Raw genomic sequence first — 14,794 nt, 5'->3', positions numbered from 1 at the left:
TCTCTGTTCTTTGGCTGGAGTGTGCTATCGCACAGAGAGAAAGAGCATGAGAGCAGACCAAGAAAGATAAAACACCCTTGTGTGCATTGTTGTCTGTATATCTCATGCAGGGGCCATGCATAGTGCAAGCCAGGTGATAGATAAACACATTGCTACTACTACTCAGCCACTATATAAAATTAATTTGTTTATTCTTTTTGATTTTCCTCTTCATAAAAAAGACCAATAGTCTCTTTTTCTTCCTCTACGGTGACTATTATGTTTTGCACTGAGAGCTTGACTTTTTTAAAGTTACTAAATTCTTCTGCATTCACCTCCCATCTCGTTTGCTTTCTTCTGAACATGTCCAGCGTACGTGTTTTCATAAAACAGTTGGAGGATCGAAGAATCTGCTGGTAATACCTGCTTTTTTTAGCTGCTCTGGGCTGCTTGGCTTTAATCTCTTTGCAGAGATCTTCAAACGGCTTTTTTGGGCACCTTTGCAGTATTTCAGAGAGCTCTTCTATCTCGTAGAGGTATGCATCCGATGGAGTGGAGAGCGATATAAAATACGGTCTCCCTTGGAAGAGTATCTCGGTGCTGCTCAGCACACCAACTGTCTCGTTGTTCACTATCCAGCAGTTTGTCTCTTTTCTGTACCTCGCTGTCCACACCTCGCGCCCAGTTCTTGAGACGAAAAGGACTTTGAGCGCCATGGAAAATACGGGCAGCTGCCAATTCTTGTTGAAAACCCGCCCAATAATCTGCATGCTATAGGCCCAGAGGAGCTGGCACTTTTTATGCAGCAGCATCAGTGTGATGGCAGACTGCGCAATTAAGCGCTTTATGGGAAATTTTAGTAGGGAAAGCGCCTTTAGTGATCTGCAGAGTACTTTTAAGGAAAGCCAGATAACTGAATTTGGCAGTTGGAAAAGTTTTTAAGCATCCGCAGAAATTTTACACTTCATGGAAAAGGAATTTCAGCTCGTCAATTACGGAGTAAAGCCGCTGAAAACAAGAAGCATAGTAGAAATAGAACAGAATGCGCCAGACTCGCAGGCTGTGCTGCTAATAAACCAAACAACAGCAGTGTTCTCCAAGGGAAACAGCCTTTACAAGAAGCCGATAGACGGAGAAGAAGCCGAAAAAGTGTTCTCTCGGTCGACGGGAACATCCCCAAGAATCGCCACGTGTGACTCTGTCATAGCCCTCTACAACAGAGAGGGAAAGATCCGCCTCATAGACTACGATGGAAATAGCCTCTCTTTCATAGACACGGGGAGCAGCGCGATCAGAGCAGTTTCTTTTTTGTCAAATGACGCCATCTGTGTGGGAGGAGAGTCGTGCAGACTGCAGGTGTATTCCACGTACGACAGCACAAGGCTATTTGAGACCACATTCCCAGAGTACATCGACAGCATAACATCGAACGGAAAGTATCTAGCCATTTCGCTAGCGAGTGGAGAAATGCACATATACTCGTACTTCTTCAGCCATACGGGAGAGACAGGAATAGCGAGCAGAAAAAAGGTAAAGCTGATGGTACATGAAATAACAGCACTGCACATGGAGAAGCCTTGTCTCCTGCAGTTTCTCAGCGGTAACTCTCTGTTCATTGGCCTGTGCACGGGAGCAGGGTATGTCTACAGCGTAAGTGATGGGAACATCACCAGTTACTCAGCTATGCACTCCAAAGGGTTCACAAAGGCAGAGGTGCACAGTGAGTATTTAATGACTGCCTCTCTTGACGGAAGAATACGCATATCCACGCACTCTCTGCGAGAGGTTTCTTCCCTGTACGCAGGATCTGCCATTCAGTCATTCAGCGCGCTCTTCAGTACATCAGCTGAGACACAGCAGATCACAGGGGCACAGTATCTCATAGCCACTGCAACGGGAAATGTGCTGGTGTACAGAGACAGATGGACACCAGAGCCTGCGCAGCCAGAGATCATCATACAGAAGAGCGGGCCTCAGAGCATAAAAGAGTACAGCCAGTATGACGCAACAGAAACGCACTCAGTTCCCATGAAAATGGATGGCGGCGCAAGGAGAGGGAAGTACGAAAGGCTGATCTTTGGCTTCCAGTACAGAAAGGCTCTGTCAGCAGCTGTTAAAACGGGAAAAGTAGAGCACATAACAAGCATAATGGAGTATCTGCACAAGGTAGACAGACTGATAAGCTCGATTGCGTATCTCTTAGATGAAGAAATATCGGTCATTGCAGGCATATGCATCGATCTTCTGAGGAATAAAGAGTTCTTTGATCTGGCTGTATCAGTGCTCATGTACTGCGGTAACATCCTGTACGGAAGAGAAACAGCATACAACAGCTCAATATACGAAATAGTTGACAGAGCAGTGCAGGAGAGTGAAGAAGAGCTTCTGACGCAGAGCGCACTGATAGAAACAAGCGAATACATCAAGGGCCTGCTGGCAGCAGAGAAATAACTCTGCGCAGCCTGTCTTAAACCTCAGAGAGTATTGGATAAAAGTTTTTCTTCTGCACATTACTGTATTAGGTAATCGCAGAGAGAGATTAACTGAGTATGTGCAGTGTATCAGATGCAGCTACTGTGCAGAGCATACTGTGTCCTGGAGTCTATCTGAAAGTCTTGGATACTTTTTGCATCTTTTGCTGTTCGCATCAGAAAGCATCAAAATGTGCCAAGAGATTCTATTGAGCAAGGGTCTACACTGTCTTGGAGCGTAGATGCTGTTTACTTGGTGTGTTTATTATATCCTGTCCGCCTGGGTCTTCAATATTTACTATTTACTTCCACAAATAAATTGAATGAAAGAGTTTTATTTTGTTATGCATAGGATGGAGGAGTTTTTGTGGAAGTGTATAAAATACGAAAGATTTAAAGATGCGATATACGCTGTAGAAGCACTGGAGATAGAGCAGAAAAAAGAGAACCCATTGCTCCTTGGCTATCTGTTTATGCGAAACGGCGAGTACAGAAGAGCGCTCCAATATCTCTCCAAGAATCACTCGTACAGCTCTGTGTACTACCAGGCCCTGTGCCACAGGAAAATAAAAGACTACAACCAAGTGAAGTATCTGGCGGTGGAGCTACTTAGCGCAGCAAAGAAAAGCGTGGCTCCTAGGAATCTAACACCCTTAGAAAAGATGTACATTTTGGAGACAGATAGATCTTTTATCCTGAGCATGCTCGCAGAAGCAGAGATAGAGACGGGATGCCCTGAGGTGGGATTTAAGAGGTCTTTGGAAGCCGTTGCAGAGGAGAGTCTCCTGTACTCGACGTACCAGCCGCTGCTAGAGGAGAGCACGAAAGCCATGCGAAAACAGGAAAAAGAAGACGAGAACATGTCAAACAGCGAGATATCAGAAAGCAAGAAAGAAGAGTCAGAGGTTCACACAGGCATTGACAGCAAGCTAGCAAAAAGACTAAATAAGGAAAAAGATCCCAGTGCTAGGTTTATTATAAAAAGTATCATAACAGAGTCTTCCTTGCTGAAAAAGATCTCCAGAGGGTCTATCGAGTCTATTCCAGCGTACATTTCCATTTTTAGCCAAATGCCCCTCTACAGCATATCGAGAATAGCAGTGCAGATATTTGAGTGCGGATACATGCAGAGGTCTGGAGCAGTCTTTGAATACATCAGAGCAAGAGACCCGTGCTTTATCGAGGGCATGCACTACTATTCCAGCATTCTGTGGCACAGCCGAGAGAAGAACCTGCTTGTCTCCCTCAGCAGAGACATATTTGGCATAGATCCCACATCGAATGTTGCTTGGGCCGTATTGGGCAACCATTTTAGCTTGAAAAAAGACACCGATAAGGCTTTAGAGTGTTTTGAGCGGAGTCTATCCATTAGCAGAGACCCGTATGTGCTGTGTCTGATGGGGCACGAGCAGTTCATGAACAGCAATCTAACGGAAAGCCTCAAATGCTTTATTGAGTCAATGAAGATCAAGTCAGAGAACTACAGCGGAATAGCTGGCTGCGGGCTGATCTACGAAAAGATAGGAAAGAAAGAAAGCGCTGAATACTGCTTTACAAGGGCTATATCTGCCAATCCGCAGAACATTCTGCTTGCCTACCTGGCTGTCAAATACTTTGTCTCTCAGATCAAGCTGGAGAATGCGTACTCTCTGCTCCAGAAGCATCTGCGCATAAAAGAGAGCGTGGAAACAGTTGCAATGAATGTGTTGAACAACTCCAAGTGGGTCGAAGAGATGTACGAGAAGGCTGCAGAGAACGAGCAGACAGCCAGTCTAGCTGGATCATTTTTGTTGGAGCTGTCGTACATCTTAGTGCACAGTGGGTACCTCCAGAGCGGGGAAATACTTGCTAAAGAGTCCACGGGAAGAGGCCAGTATTTCCATGCTAGAAAGACATATGTGTTCGATCTTATTGCATCACTCTCATCGGGCGATGCATCCATATCAATGTAAGAGACGCTGCAATGAGTAATAAAGCACATGTGTTATAGTAGCTGAGCATTCCCTCTATTTCATTCTTTCTTCTATTTTTATTGTCTGGGTAAAATACGTAACTCTATTCCACTGTGCAATAATAACACATAAATTTTTCTCTCACATAATTGGCTTAACTTAGCATTTAATTTACATATAGATACTGGCATGGATCTACCCTGGATAAGAGCAGCAGTGAGAACTGTGCCTTAAGCTGCTGCAATACTGGATATTAGAAGATTCTTTGTGTGAAGGCTTCTATACGTATCTTTTTGACTTTGTGGTGTATATGCAGTTATATGTGTATATAAGATGCACTAGGGACTGTGTGTTCTTTTGCATTTGGTGTGGGTTATTGTGATGTGTGGGACTGCATCTTATTTATTTATTGTTGCTATATCAAATCTGGATGTTTCAATTTTTCTATAAATAAAAATAGAGTATCTTTTTTATGGGTTACACAATTAGAAAGCTAAGAAAGAAAGACATAAATGAAAACTATTTTTCTCTTTTGTCCACCCTCACCACAGCGCCGTATCCCGGGGCCGCAGAGGCCGAGAAGATGTATAGATTCCTGCGAAACAACAGACAAACATACAGCATCTTTGTGGTAGTATCCGCAGAGGACGAGGTGATTGGGACAGGCACTCTCCTGACAGAAAGAAAGTTCATCAGAGACCTTGGGACAGTGGGGCACATAGAAGACATAGTTATATCCAAGGAGTACCAGGGACACGGCCTAGGAATGCAGCTGATAAGATATCTAACGGAAAAAGCAAAAGAGAAAGAGTGCTACAAGGTTATACTCGCATGCAGCGAGGAGAACCAAAAGTTCTACGAGAAGTGCGGATACTCAAAGAAAGAAGTGATGATGGCACTGTACAACTAAAGAGTCTATCACCAAACACATTGCACCAAGCTCAATAAATACTCTTTAGGCTAGACACATGTACAACATTCAGCTACAATTAAAACAATGCATTCCTGTGCTATCGATCTTTTAGCAGATAGAACGCAAAAATAGAAAAGATGGAATTTGTTTAAAATCCTTTATTGCAGGAGAGTGCAGAGTCTGTTATTTTGCTTTTTAACAGCTGGGCTATATTTGCATAAAATCGTTCAGTCTTCTTGTGCTGTCTTCTAAATCTTTTAAGTGTGCTTTGTATGTTGGGTCTTCTGTGCTGTTTATCTTCTTCATTTTTTCTTTTATCGCACCTATCCTCTCCTCCAGCTCTCTTTCCACCTTCCCTTTTGTTTTTTCAGGTACTTTTGCTGGTTGAGGCTTTTTAAGAATGCTAGATTGTGTGATGGAAGAGCGCTGTTTAGGCATCCGCGGTATCTTGCTCTGGAGCAGCTTTATCATCAGTCTCTGCTTGTTTATTATGGCATCTTTCTCTTCCCTTATTTCCTCTGCCTCTTTGGCAAGTGCCTGGTTCTCTAGCTGCGATCTTTCTATATCGCTAACCAATGCGCGGTTGTCTTTCTGTGCTTTTTCTATCTCTTTCGTTAACACCTTCAGCTGGCTGCTTATCAGCTGCTTCTCTCTCTGCGTTTTCTCCTGTGCTTCTTTTTCTCTCTGAAGCGCGTCTCTGATGGCTGTCTCGATCTCCAGCAGCGAGCTGACCAACTTTCCTGTTTCTCCTGCTGATATTTCCTGGTGCAGCTGCTCAATTGCATCGGGCTTATCGAGGAGCAGAAGAACGCGTGCTAGCTGCACAGATGCAGTCGTTGCCAGCTTAGCCAGCAGTGACTCTGCAGCTGTGCTCGAAGTGAAGGATGATTTTATATCTGATATCTCTTTTTTTCTTATCTTCAGTCTCGCTTTATAGATAGATATCTGATCTCTTGCTTCTTTCAGCGCTGCTTCAGCTGCATCTGCCCTTGTTCTGTGGTATTGTATCTCTGCTCCCATTCTCTTCCCTGTCTCTCCTGCGTGCATTTCATTTGCTTCTGCCTCTCTCTGCTGATGTCTTCGAAGCTCTGCCTTCAAACTCGCCTTTTCAGCCAGTGTCAGAGCGTTCTCCAGGGCATCAGCTGCTGAGATCTTTGGAGGAGGCTGCACAACCTGTATGGTGCTCTCTTCCATCTGCCCTTGCTCTTCTGGCGCTGCATACTCTTCGCTCTCTTCTTTTCCGTATATTATCTGTTTTATTCTCTCAAACCACCCTTTTTCTTCCTTTTCCTCCTGTATTATCACACTGTCCAGACTCTCTCTTTTCTCTGTGTTGCTCTGCTCCTCTGGCTGTCTCTCTAGCATGTTGTGCAGGTTGTCTATTTTACGGCACACTTCTGCAAATGCTGTGGTTACGTAGTGCATTAGTCCTTCATCTTGTAGATCGTTTGGAGAAAAAGAAGAGTGAGTGCGCGGGATGTGCTTTATGAATGTTTGGTTGATTGAGTGCTCCGCTACTTGGCTGATTCTCTGATTTTCCTTCAAGAGCTCGCTCTCTTTTACCAGGTCGCCAATAGATCCTGTTGCCATATCAGTCAGATTGCTCTGGTAGGACTGCGTGTTCTGCTGACCAAAGGAATCCATCCGAGGAAATTAAAATACGAAATTATATTTGCGGTAATTACAGAGAGCGCGGCAGCACACGGGCTATCTAGCTGCCGCACAGAAGAAAAATAAGCTAAAACTCATTGTAGCCGTGATAAGCTGTGCGTGCGTGCTTTATTTGTCTCTTTTCTCTTTTATTTTTTCATGTTTCCAATTACGCCATTTGAGAGAAAGCTTTTTGCGCAGCTTCTGGAATACAATAGGACGCTGGGGCTGGGGATGACGTACAGAGTTGCTGGCGGATGGGTCAGGGACAGGATAATGAGCATTCCCTGCAACGACATAGATATCGCCATTGACAGAAGTAGTGGGGCTGTTTTTGCAGAAGGATTCATCAACTATCTAAAAGATCAGTCAGAAGAGGTGCACGGGTACCATGTGGTGGCTTTCAACCACGAAAAAGCCAAGCACCTGGAGACAGCCAGCCTGCAGTACCTCGGATACTCCATAGACTTTGTGGCTCTGCGCACGGAAGAGTACGCAGGCAGCAGAATACCCGTTGTGCGAACAGGCACCCCGCAGGAAGACGCGAACAGAAGGGATATAACCATAAACTCGCTTTTTTACAACATAAACACAGAGAAAGTGGAAGACTACACAGGAAAAGGAGTCAGTGACATAGAAGAGAAAAAAATAAGGACACCGCTCGATCCGATGGAAACCTTTGCAGATGACCCCCTTCGCATACTGAGGGTGCTGAGGTTTGCAGCTAGACTATCCTTTGAAATAGTTCCAGAGATACTCTCTGTGCTAGGAGAGAAGTCTCTCCACACCAAGCTCGGACAAATAGTCTCCAAAGAGAGAGTAGGCCAGGAGATAAAGAAGACTCTTGCACACGCAGGGTACAAGACAGCTCTGCTTACAATGGCTGAGTACGGGATAACCAAGGTAATTCTCCCATTTGCAGATGTGTCATTAGAGGATCTGCAAAAATATATAGAGGCTTTGGAAAAAATAGAAGAGAATAAATCTCATCCTCTACACAAAATAAAAGATACAGATTTGTATTTAGTCAGAGCATTTGGGCTCCTGCAAAATAGCATGGGAAAGAGAAAAGGAAAGATTCTGCTCACTGAGTATGCAGCAGGGGAGTGCTTCAAATGGACGAAAGCAGAAAGAAAAAGCCTGGCACAAATAGAGCTATGTCTGCAGGGAATGGACAGTGTAGTAGATAAAGACATAGAAAAGACAGACAAGCTAGTGCAGATATCTAGAATGCTAGGAAGCGCACTAGAAGAATCACTAACAGTGTACGATATCCTCCAGCACAGGAAGGCTCACATAAAGATAGATGTACCTCAGATGTACTCTGATATAGTAGGCCAGGGGTATAGAGAGGTCTATCTAGAGAAATACAGCATTGACTTTGAAACAGTCATGAAAGAGCTAGATATAAAGCCCAGGGAAGCACAGCAGCACATGGAAAGATACACACAGCTATCAATCATCCATAAAACAGAGGATAAAGAGTACATATTCAGCCTACTGAAGAACGAGATAGCGCAGGAAGTCAAAAAATAAAAGATCAAAGGAGTAAAACATAGATTATTATTGAAGTAAAACAGATAGAGAATAGAAATAAACTATCTTTAGCTACAAATCCTACACACTCACTTCTAGAGTATTTTTGTACCTACTGTAGTACAATGAGATTCGTGTTATATTCTCTGGTTACATTAAAAATAGTAGTAGCAATAGTCTAAGTGACCGTATAAGGAGAAGGAGTGTTTAAATTTTAGTGAAGTATAAACACACTCCAACTGATCACTAATGAAGATGAAAGATGTGCTAGTTTCTTATTATTACATCACTCTATTTATTATGTCTACGAGCACTGTACTATCAGATGGATATTCATTTTTTACTACCGCAAGTATGTGCTGGCAGATGGTAAGTCCTTTGCATGTGCATCCTGCTCTATTTCCATCGATGATCACAAACTCAGCGCCAGCAGCATAGTACACTACTCCTTCTTCCTCCATCTGCGCAGTTTCTATGCTATCAGCGCCCCCTTCAACTGCATATGCAATCAGCTGGTTGGACATATAAGAAAGCGCATGAAAAATTTTTATACATGAAGCAGCCGGTAGAGGAGCAGACTGATAGAACAGTAAAAATACTAGAAGGAAAAATCAGAGAAATAATAGAAAAAGAGGGCAAGCAAGCCACCAACGAGGCCATGTGGCACGGCGCCTTTGATCTACTCAAAGAGTCGCTCGACACAAGCGGAGCCTACGTAGACGAAAGTCTTAAAATAGCCTCCAAGTACGCCCCAGAGCAGCTAAACGAGAGAGCCAACGAAGTAAGAGAGTATCTGTCAAAACTGGCGCATTTAACAAACGAGCAGAAATGGAAAGAGAAGGACTTCTATCAGCTCATGCTCAAGACAGTGTTCACTCCAGAGGCATACACTGACTCAGACCTGGTGGACAAAGTCATTGACCTGTGCACAAGCACATCCCCAAAGATAAGGAAGAGAGCTCTTCCTGTTCTGAGAAGGGTGATAGAGCACGAAAACACAGCTGCACAGGAGAGCAAGACATTCAACAAAATAGTTGCAAAGGTAGAGGCTCTTTCTGCCAGCAATGTGGAGTACTCTGGGAAAATAATATCCATTCTCGGGCAGCTACAGCAGGAGATAGCAAAGTACGGAGCAACAGAGAGAATGCTGGAGATAGCGCGCGCAATCCAGGAGGCATCGCCAAAGATGAGCATCCCTGCCATCACTTTCAGCGAGTTTCTGCTCGCAGCCAACCCTGCACAGTACCTAGACAAACACATCTTCCTCGCTGAAGCATCAGCCCACAAGGGATGCACCACAGCTGAGGAGCTCTCCATTCTGATTAAGTATCTGATAGCCATCTTCAAAAACAGCTCAGTGCACTCGTTCCAGACAGGAGCTGAGTTTGTGCTGGATGCAGAAGGATCTCCGCTTGAGCAAATGGTCAAAGACGTACTGAAAGCAGAAATGGACAGGTCTCTGCCAAATAAAATAGACGCAGAGGTGTATGCAGTGGTACACGAGCTCGTCTCAACACTGAAGTCGCGCATGTTCCCAGGATTCAAAAAAGTGATTGTCCTTTTGGCTCAGTACTGCTTCAAAGAGAACGACCTCAGAGTTGCCAAAGACATAGAGATTATCATAGGAAGCATTGGAGTCGACAAGTTCATGAAAACCATCAAGGAAAAAGAGTTCTACTTCTGGCTGCCCATGATAAAGGCTGCAGTGCACTCCACAGACATTGAGGTGTTCGTGCGCAGATTCGTCCCAGAGATACAGGCGCTGAAGAACGCAGAGGACAAGAAAGAGATATACGAGGCCCTGTGGTCCTGCTTCCCCTCTTTCTGCCGCGGCATGAAAGACTCCAGCGGCCTACTTAAATCGCTCATCCAGCAGATTCCACTGTACCTGAACAATCCTGCAGTTAGGGGATACATCTGCCAGGGGCTCTCTGTGCTTGTTGAAGAGTCGCAGAGGGAGATGGTTGCACACCCAGAATCAGTGCCATTCCGCACAGGCATTCTGAAGACGCTTTCATCTGCTGTGGACATATTTGAGAAAATACTCTTCAGATTCAAGAAAGACCAGACAGAGAATGAAAGAGAAGCCATTCGATCGCTCTCCAAGGTTGTAGACCCAGAGTGGCAGAACAAGTACTACTCGAACATAATCAACACAGCCTTTGTGACAGTTGGAGAGCTGCACACAGGAGAGCTGAGACCCAACCTAGAAAGAAAAGAGACAGACGTGCCAGAGCCAGAGAGAATATTCATTGACAATGCGCCAGTGCTCGAAGTAATAGCAGGAGCTCTCGTTGGAAACAGCACAGTAACAGAAGGAACACTAAGATACATCGTGTCCACCCACCTAAGAACACAAAAGATGGCATACAAGGTGCTGCTTGCGCTTGTGCAGGCTGGATTTGTGTCAAACTCCCTGGTTGACTTCTTCATGGACCCAAGAACTGACCAAGTGCTCTTCCACTGCAGTAGACACCTGAGACTGCAGGTGCTGCACACACTTATCAAGCAGTGTGGGGTAAATGATGACGCCGTTATATGCCGACTAATATTCGAAGTCATCAGAGCAGTGCGAACAGAGGGAGGGCGCAACAGAAAAGTGTCATTTGACATTGTGAATGAGATGGCAGTTACGTACCCAGCGGATAAGCTCAATGCAGTGTGCAAGATGGCTGCAGCAGGCATCCCAGGGGGCCTTGTTGACTACCAGGCTGGAGCAATCGTGACTCTCACGTCATTTATGTACCACGGGAGAGAGAAGATCTCAGAAGAGGTGATGGATATGGCATTCGATATGATGGAGTCTCTTTCAGCGGACAAGAAGTACGCAGTGGCAAAGGCCTCGATTGGGCTCATGTCTACTCTTCTGATAGAGCTGGATCAGTTAGACAAGTACATGGAGAGAGCGCTCATCTGCGTGGACAGGATAATATTCCACTTCAAAATGAAGCTGCACGAGAACCTCAAGCTCCTCCTGAGAAAGATAGCAGAGAAGAGAGGAACATGCGACTTCTCGCACCCGCAGAAAACCCTGCTAAACCACAGGCCCGTGAACAGACAGGAGGAGAGGGAGAGAATAGTCACAGACAGAGACGGGAAGATGCGGATAAAAGAGCAATCTATCGTAGACGCACCGAGAAGAAAGAAAGTGAGGAGAGACTAGCAGTACCACAGCTGAAATAAAAATAAATTAGTGCTAGAAATATTTGTATGTATCACTGCTGTTTATAGCTGCACACAGATGCTTATCTCCTGTGCTTCTCTATCTGGTGTAGCGTATAACTGCAATTTTCTTTTTTATTTTTCTAATGTGGACAGCAAAGAAGCTACGAAAGGCATTTATTGAGCATTTTGAGAGTGTGGGGCACGTGCACTGGAAGTCGTCATCCGTCAGCCCTGATGATCCTACGCTGCTCTTCACCAATAGCGGAATGGTGCAGTTTAAGAAGAAGTTTCTGGACTTGGCCCTCGCAGATACGCCATACGGCCAGCTGAAGAGAGCGTGCAACTACCAGAAGTGCATCAGAGCAGGAGGAAAGCACAATGACCTCGATGATGTGGGAAAGGACACGTACCACCACACATTCTTTGAAATGCTTGGGAATTGGAGCTTTGGTGACTACTTCAAGAAAGAGGCAATTGACTATGCGTGGTCTTTTCTGATTGACGTCTTGAAGCTGGACCCTGAGCGCATATACGTCAGCTACTTCCACGGGGATCCTTCGCAGAACCTTCCATCAGACACAGAGACGCAGAGTCTCTGGGAGAAGTATCTGCCTCGCACAAGAATCCTTGGATTTGGCTCCAAAGAGAACTTCTGGGAGATGGGGGCAGTGGGGCCCTGTGGCCCGTGCTCAGAGATACACTACGACCGAATTGGAAACAGAGATGCATCGGATATAGTCAACAAAGACGACCCAGATGTCCTGGAGATATGGAATATAGTGTTCATGCAGTACAACAGAGAAGAAGCAGGGCTCTCAATACTGCCCAAGAAGCACATTGACACGGGAATGGGCCTGGAAAGAGTCCTCAGCATACTGCAGAATGAAAGAAGCAACTACAACACAGATCTGTTTAAGCCGCTATTCAGCACAATAGAAAGCGTGCTGGGAATAGGCCCATACACTGACAGACTGGAGAGTAAATCAGATATAGCATATAGAGTAATAGCAGATCACAGCAGAACTCTTGCAATATCACTCATGGACAGCACAATGCCAAGCAATGAAGGAAAAGGGTACACAATTAGAAAGATCCTAAGAAGGGCTCTGGGATTCCAGTACATGCACCTGAAGAAGGCCCCTGGCTTGCTGCCTGTTCTAGTGGAGCAGTCATTCAGGGAAATGAGCACAGTCTATGAGACAGAAGTGCCGGTGGAAAAGGCAGTGGAAGTAGTTCGGGAGGAGGAGAAACAGTTCACTAAGACTCTGACCAAGGGTCTCTCTATCCTCATGAAGATGCTGGAGGAAGCAAAGGCAGAAGGTAAGCTATTATCGGGCCCTGATGCATTTATTCTGTACGACAGATACGGATTTCCAATTGATCTAACCGTAGCTGTTGCAGAGCAGGAGGGCGCAGGCGTGGATGCCGAGGGATTTAAGAAGGCACAGGAAGCAGCCAAGGCCCTGTCCAAGAGCGCCCAGCAGGTAAGTGCAGACTTGCACCTCACAGTCCATGATATCTCTGCACTAGACAGGAAGACAGAGAAAACAGCAACAGATGAGAGCGAGAAGTACAAGGCAAAGGCCATCAGCGCAAAAGTAGTCGGAGTAAAGACGGGAGGCGAGCTGGTGAAGATGGAAGAGTTTGCTGAAATAGCAGTGGATGGTGAGTGCGGTATCATACTGGATAAAACATCATTCTACAGTGAAGCTGGAGGACAGGAGGGAGATGCAGGCCGCATTCTGTTCATGTCCAGTGACAGAGAGAAAGATGGCCTCCACAGTGAAGTGTCTGGTATGAGTATAAAAGACAGCAGCGGAATAGCGGAGGGTAAGACAGTTGGAATGCTCACAGTAAGCGACACTAAGAAGTACGGAAGGTATGTAATGCATATAGGAAGAATGGAGGGAAGAATATCAGACAATGCCATATGCGAAGTAGACAAGAGCAGAAGGAATAAGCTAGCACATGCGCACACGGCAACACATCTCCTGAACTATGCTCTGACAAAGGTTCTCTCCAGGCCGGGGGATACGCAGGAGATAAAGCAGTGCGGGAGTCTGGTGAGTGAAGACGCACTGCGCTTTGACTTCCACTGGGCCCAGCCTCTGACCAAAAAAGAAATATCCCTGGTTGAGAAAACAATTAACAAAATAGTAGAGAACAAAGAAGCAGTGGTGGTAGAGTACATGCCGTACACAGAGGCCGTTAAGATAGAGGGAATAAGACACATGAAGGACGAAGAGTATCCAAAGACCGTGCGTGTTGTGAAAGTGGAAAATAAAGGAAACACAGAGAACATATCAGAAAATAGCTCGGTAGAGCTATGCGGAGGATCTCATGTTGCTAACACGGGAGAGATAGGAAGGGTAAGAATAATGACAGAAGCCAGTATATCAAGAGGAGTAAGAAGAATCAGCGCACTCTGCGGAGAAAAAGGAGCAGAGGTAGAGGAAACAGCAAGAGACCTGCTGAAGATCAAAATACTACCTGAAACAGTGCAGCAGATAAGAGATAGGCTAGATGAAGTAAATATCCCTCTGGTAGAGGCCAGCCAGCTCAGAGAAGCACTTGAAGAAGTGCAGAAGCAGCAGATAAAGGAAAGAAAGAAACACTTCGAAGCAGAAACAAACAGAATGAAAAGTCTTATCGGGCAAACAGATGGTAAAAACAGCGGACTCCTCTTTGAGTGCGCACCATTCCCAGGAACAACAGCGCAGCAGGTGAATAAGATGGTCGGGCCAATGGTCCAGATATTTGACAAAGAAAAAAGAGAGGGAGCTATCATATACGAATCAGAGCAAGAGATAATAATAAACGGATGGGTGAGTGATGGCGTGGAAAGAATGAAAAAGGCGCTAGAGCCAATGAGCTCGGTGAAGATGGGAGGGAAGTCTCCCAGATTCATGGGATCGGTGCAGGGAGACTTGAAAGCAGTCAGAAAAGCAGTGGAAGAGGCTATGAAATAACTAGCAGACACGAGATGGATAGTAGAAGAATATTTACAACTAGAGTATGAATAAATTGCTATTTAGTTAACTAGATTACTAGCGTATATTTGCTAACCTATGGCTACACTTTCCCTTATTTTCTGTGCAGACATCCTCTCTGAATGAAGGTGCCTGACA

General features: G+C 45.2%; 9 protein-coding genes across 9 annotated transcripts; 6 read left to right on the top strand and 3 right to left on the bottom strand.

Moving 5' to 3' along the window:
* Positions 1-188: 188 nt before the first annotated feature.
* On the bottom strand, positions 189-695 carry NEMIN01_0925 (uncharacterized protein; the record flags this gene model as incomplete). The annotated part of the gene is made up of 1 exon (XM_051476867.1): positions 189-695. The coding sequence occupies one exon, from the start codon at positions 693-695 to the stop codon at positions 189-191; it is 507 nt and encodes a 168-aa protein (XP_051332827.1).
* A 250-nt stretch (positions 696-945) lies between these two features.
* Positions 946-2,430, top strand: NEMIN01_0924 (uncharacterized protein; the record flags this gene model as incomplete). The annotated part of the gene is made up of 1 exon (XM_051476866.1): positions 946-2,430. The coding sequence occupies one exon, from the start codon at positions 946-948 to the stop codon at positions 2,428-2,430; it is 1,485 nt and encodes a 494-aa protein (XP_051332826.1).
* Positions 2,431-2,803: 373 nt separating this feature from the next.
* On the top strand, positions 2,804-4,402 carry NEMIN01_0923 (anaphase-promoting complex subunit 3; the record flags this gene model as incomplete). The annotated part of the gene is made up of 1 exon (XM_051476865.1): positions 2,804-4,402. One exon carries the CDS (start codon positions 2,804-2,806, stop codon positions 4,400-4,402), a length of 1,599 nt encoding a protein of 532 aa, XP_051332825.1.
* A 472-nt stretch (positions 4,403-4,874) lies between these two features.
* NEMIN01_0922 (glucosamine-phosphate N-acetyltransferase) lies at positions 4,875-5,312 on the top strand (the record flags this gene model as incomplete). Its single annotated transcript, XM_051476864.1, has 1 exon — positions 4,875-5,312. The coding sequence occupies one exon, from the start codon at positions 4,875-4,877 to the stop codon at positions 5,310-5,312; it is 438 nt and encodes a 145-aa protein (XP_051332824.1).
* Positions 5,313-5,522: 210 nt separating this feature from the next.
* Positions 5,523-6,959, bottom strand: NEMIN01_0921 (uncharacterized protein; the record flags this gene model as incomplete). Its single annotated transcript, XM_051476863.1, has 1 exon — positions 5,523-6,959. The coding sequence occupies one exon, from the start codon at positions 6,957-6,959 to the stop codon at positions 5,523-5,525; it is 1,437 nt and encodes a 478-aa protein (XP_051332823.1).
* A 165-nt stretch (positions 6,960-7,124) lies between these two features.
* On the top strand, positions 7,125-8,501 carry NEMIN01_0920 (uncharacterized protein; the record flags this gene model as incomplete). The annotated part of the gene is made up of 1 exon (XM_051476862.1): positions 7,125-8,501. One exon carries the CDS (start codon positions 7,125-7,127, stop codon positions 8,499-8,501), a length of 1,377 nt encoding a protein of 458 aa, XP_051332822.1.
* Positions 8,502-8,782: 281 nt separating this feature from the next.
* Positions 8,783-9,025, bottom strand: NEMIN01_0893 (uncharacterized protein; the record flags this gene model as incomplete). Its single annotated transcript, XM_051476835.1, has 1 exon — positions 8,783-9,025. One exon carries the CDS (start codon positions 9,023-9,025, stop codon positions 8,783-8,785), a length of 243 nt encoding a protein of 80 aa, XP_051332795.1.
* A 29-nt stretch (positions 9,026-9,054) lies between these two features.
* On the top strand, positions 9,055-11,664 carry NEMIN01_0919 (ribosomal RNA-processing protein 12; the record flags this gene model as incomplete). Its single annotated transcript, XM_051476861.1, has 1 exon — positions 9,055-11,664. The coding sequence occupies one exon, from the start codon at positions 9,055-9,057 to the stop codon at positions 11,662-11,664; it is 2,610 nt and encodes an 869-aa protein (XP_051332821.1).
* Positions 11,665-11,809: 145 nt separating this feature from the next.
* NEMIN01_0918 (alanyl-tRNA synthetase) lies at positions 11,810-14,635 on the top strand (the record flags this gene model as incomplete). The annotated part of the gene is made up of 1 exon (XM_051476860.1): positions 11,810-14,635. The coding sequence occupies one exon, from the start codon at positions 11,810-11,812 to the stop codon at positions 14,633-14,635; it is 2,826 nt and encodes a 941-aa protein (XP_051332820.1).
* Between the last annotated feature and the right edge of the window lie 159 nt (positions 14,636-14,794).

The sequence above is a fragment of the Nematocida minor genome (assembly GCF_024244105.1).
Source record: "Nematocida minor strain JUm1510 chromosome Unknown 7875, whole genome shotgun sequence".
Lineage (NCBI taxonomy): Eukaryota > Fungi > Microsporidia > Nematocida > Nematocida minor.
This window is presented reverse-complemented; position numbering and strand designations above follow the sequence as displayed.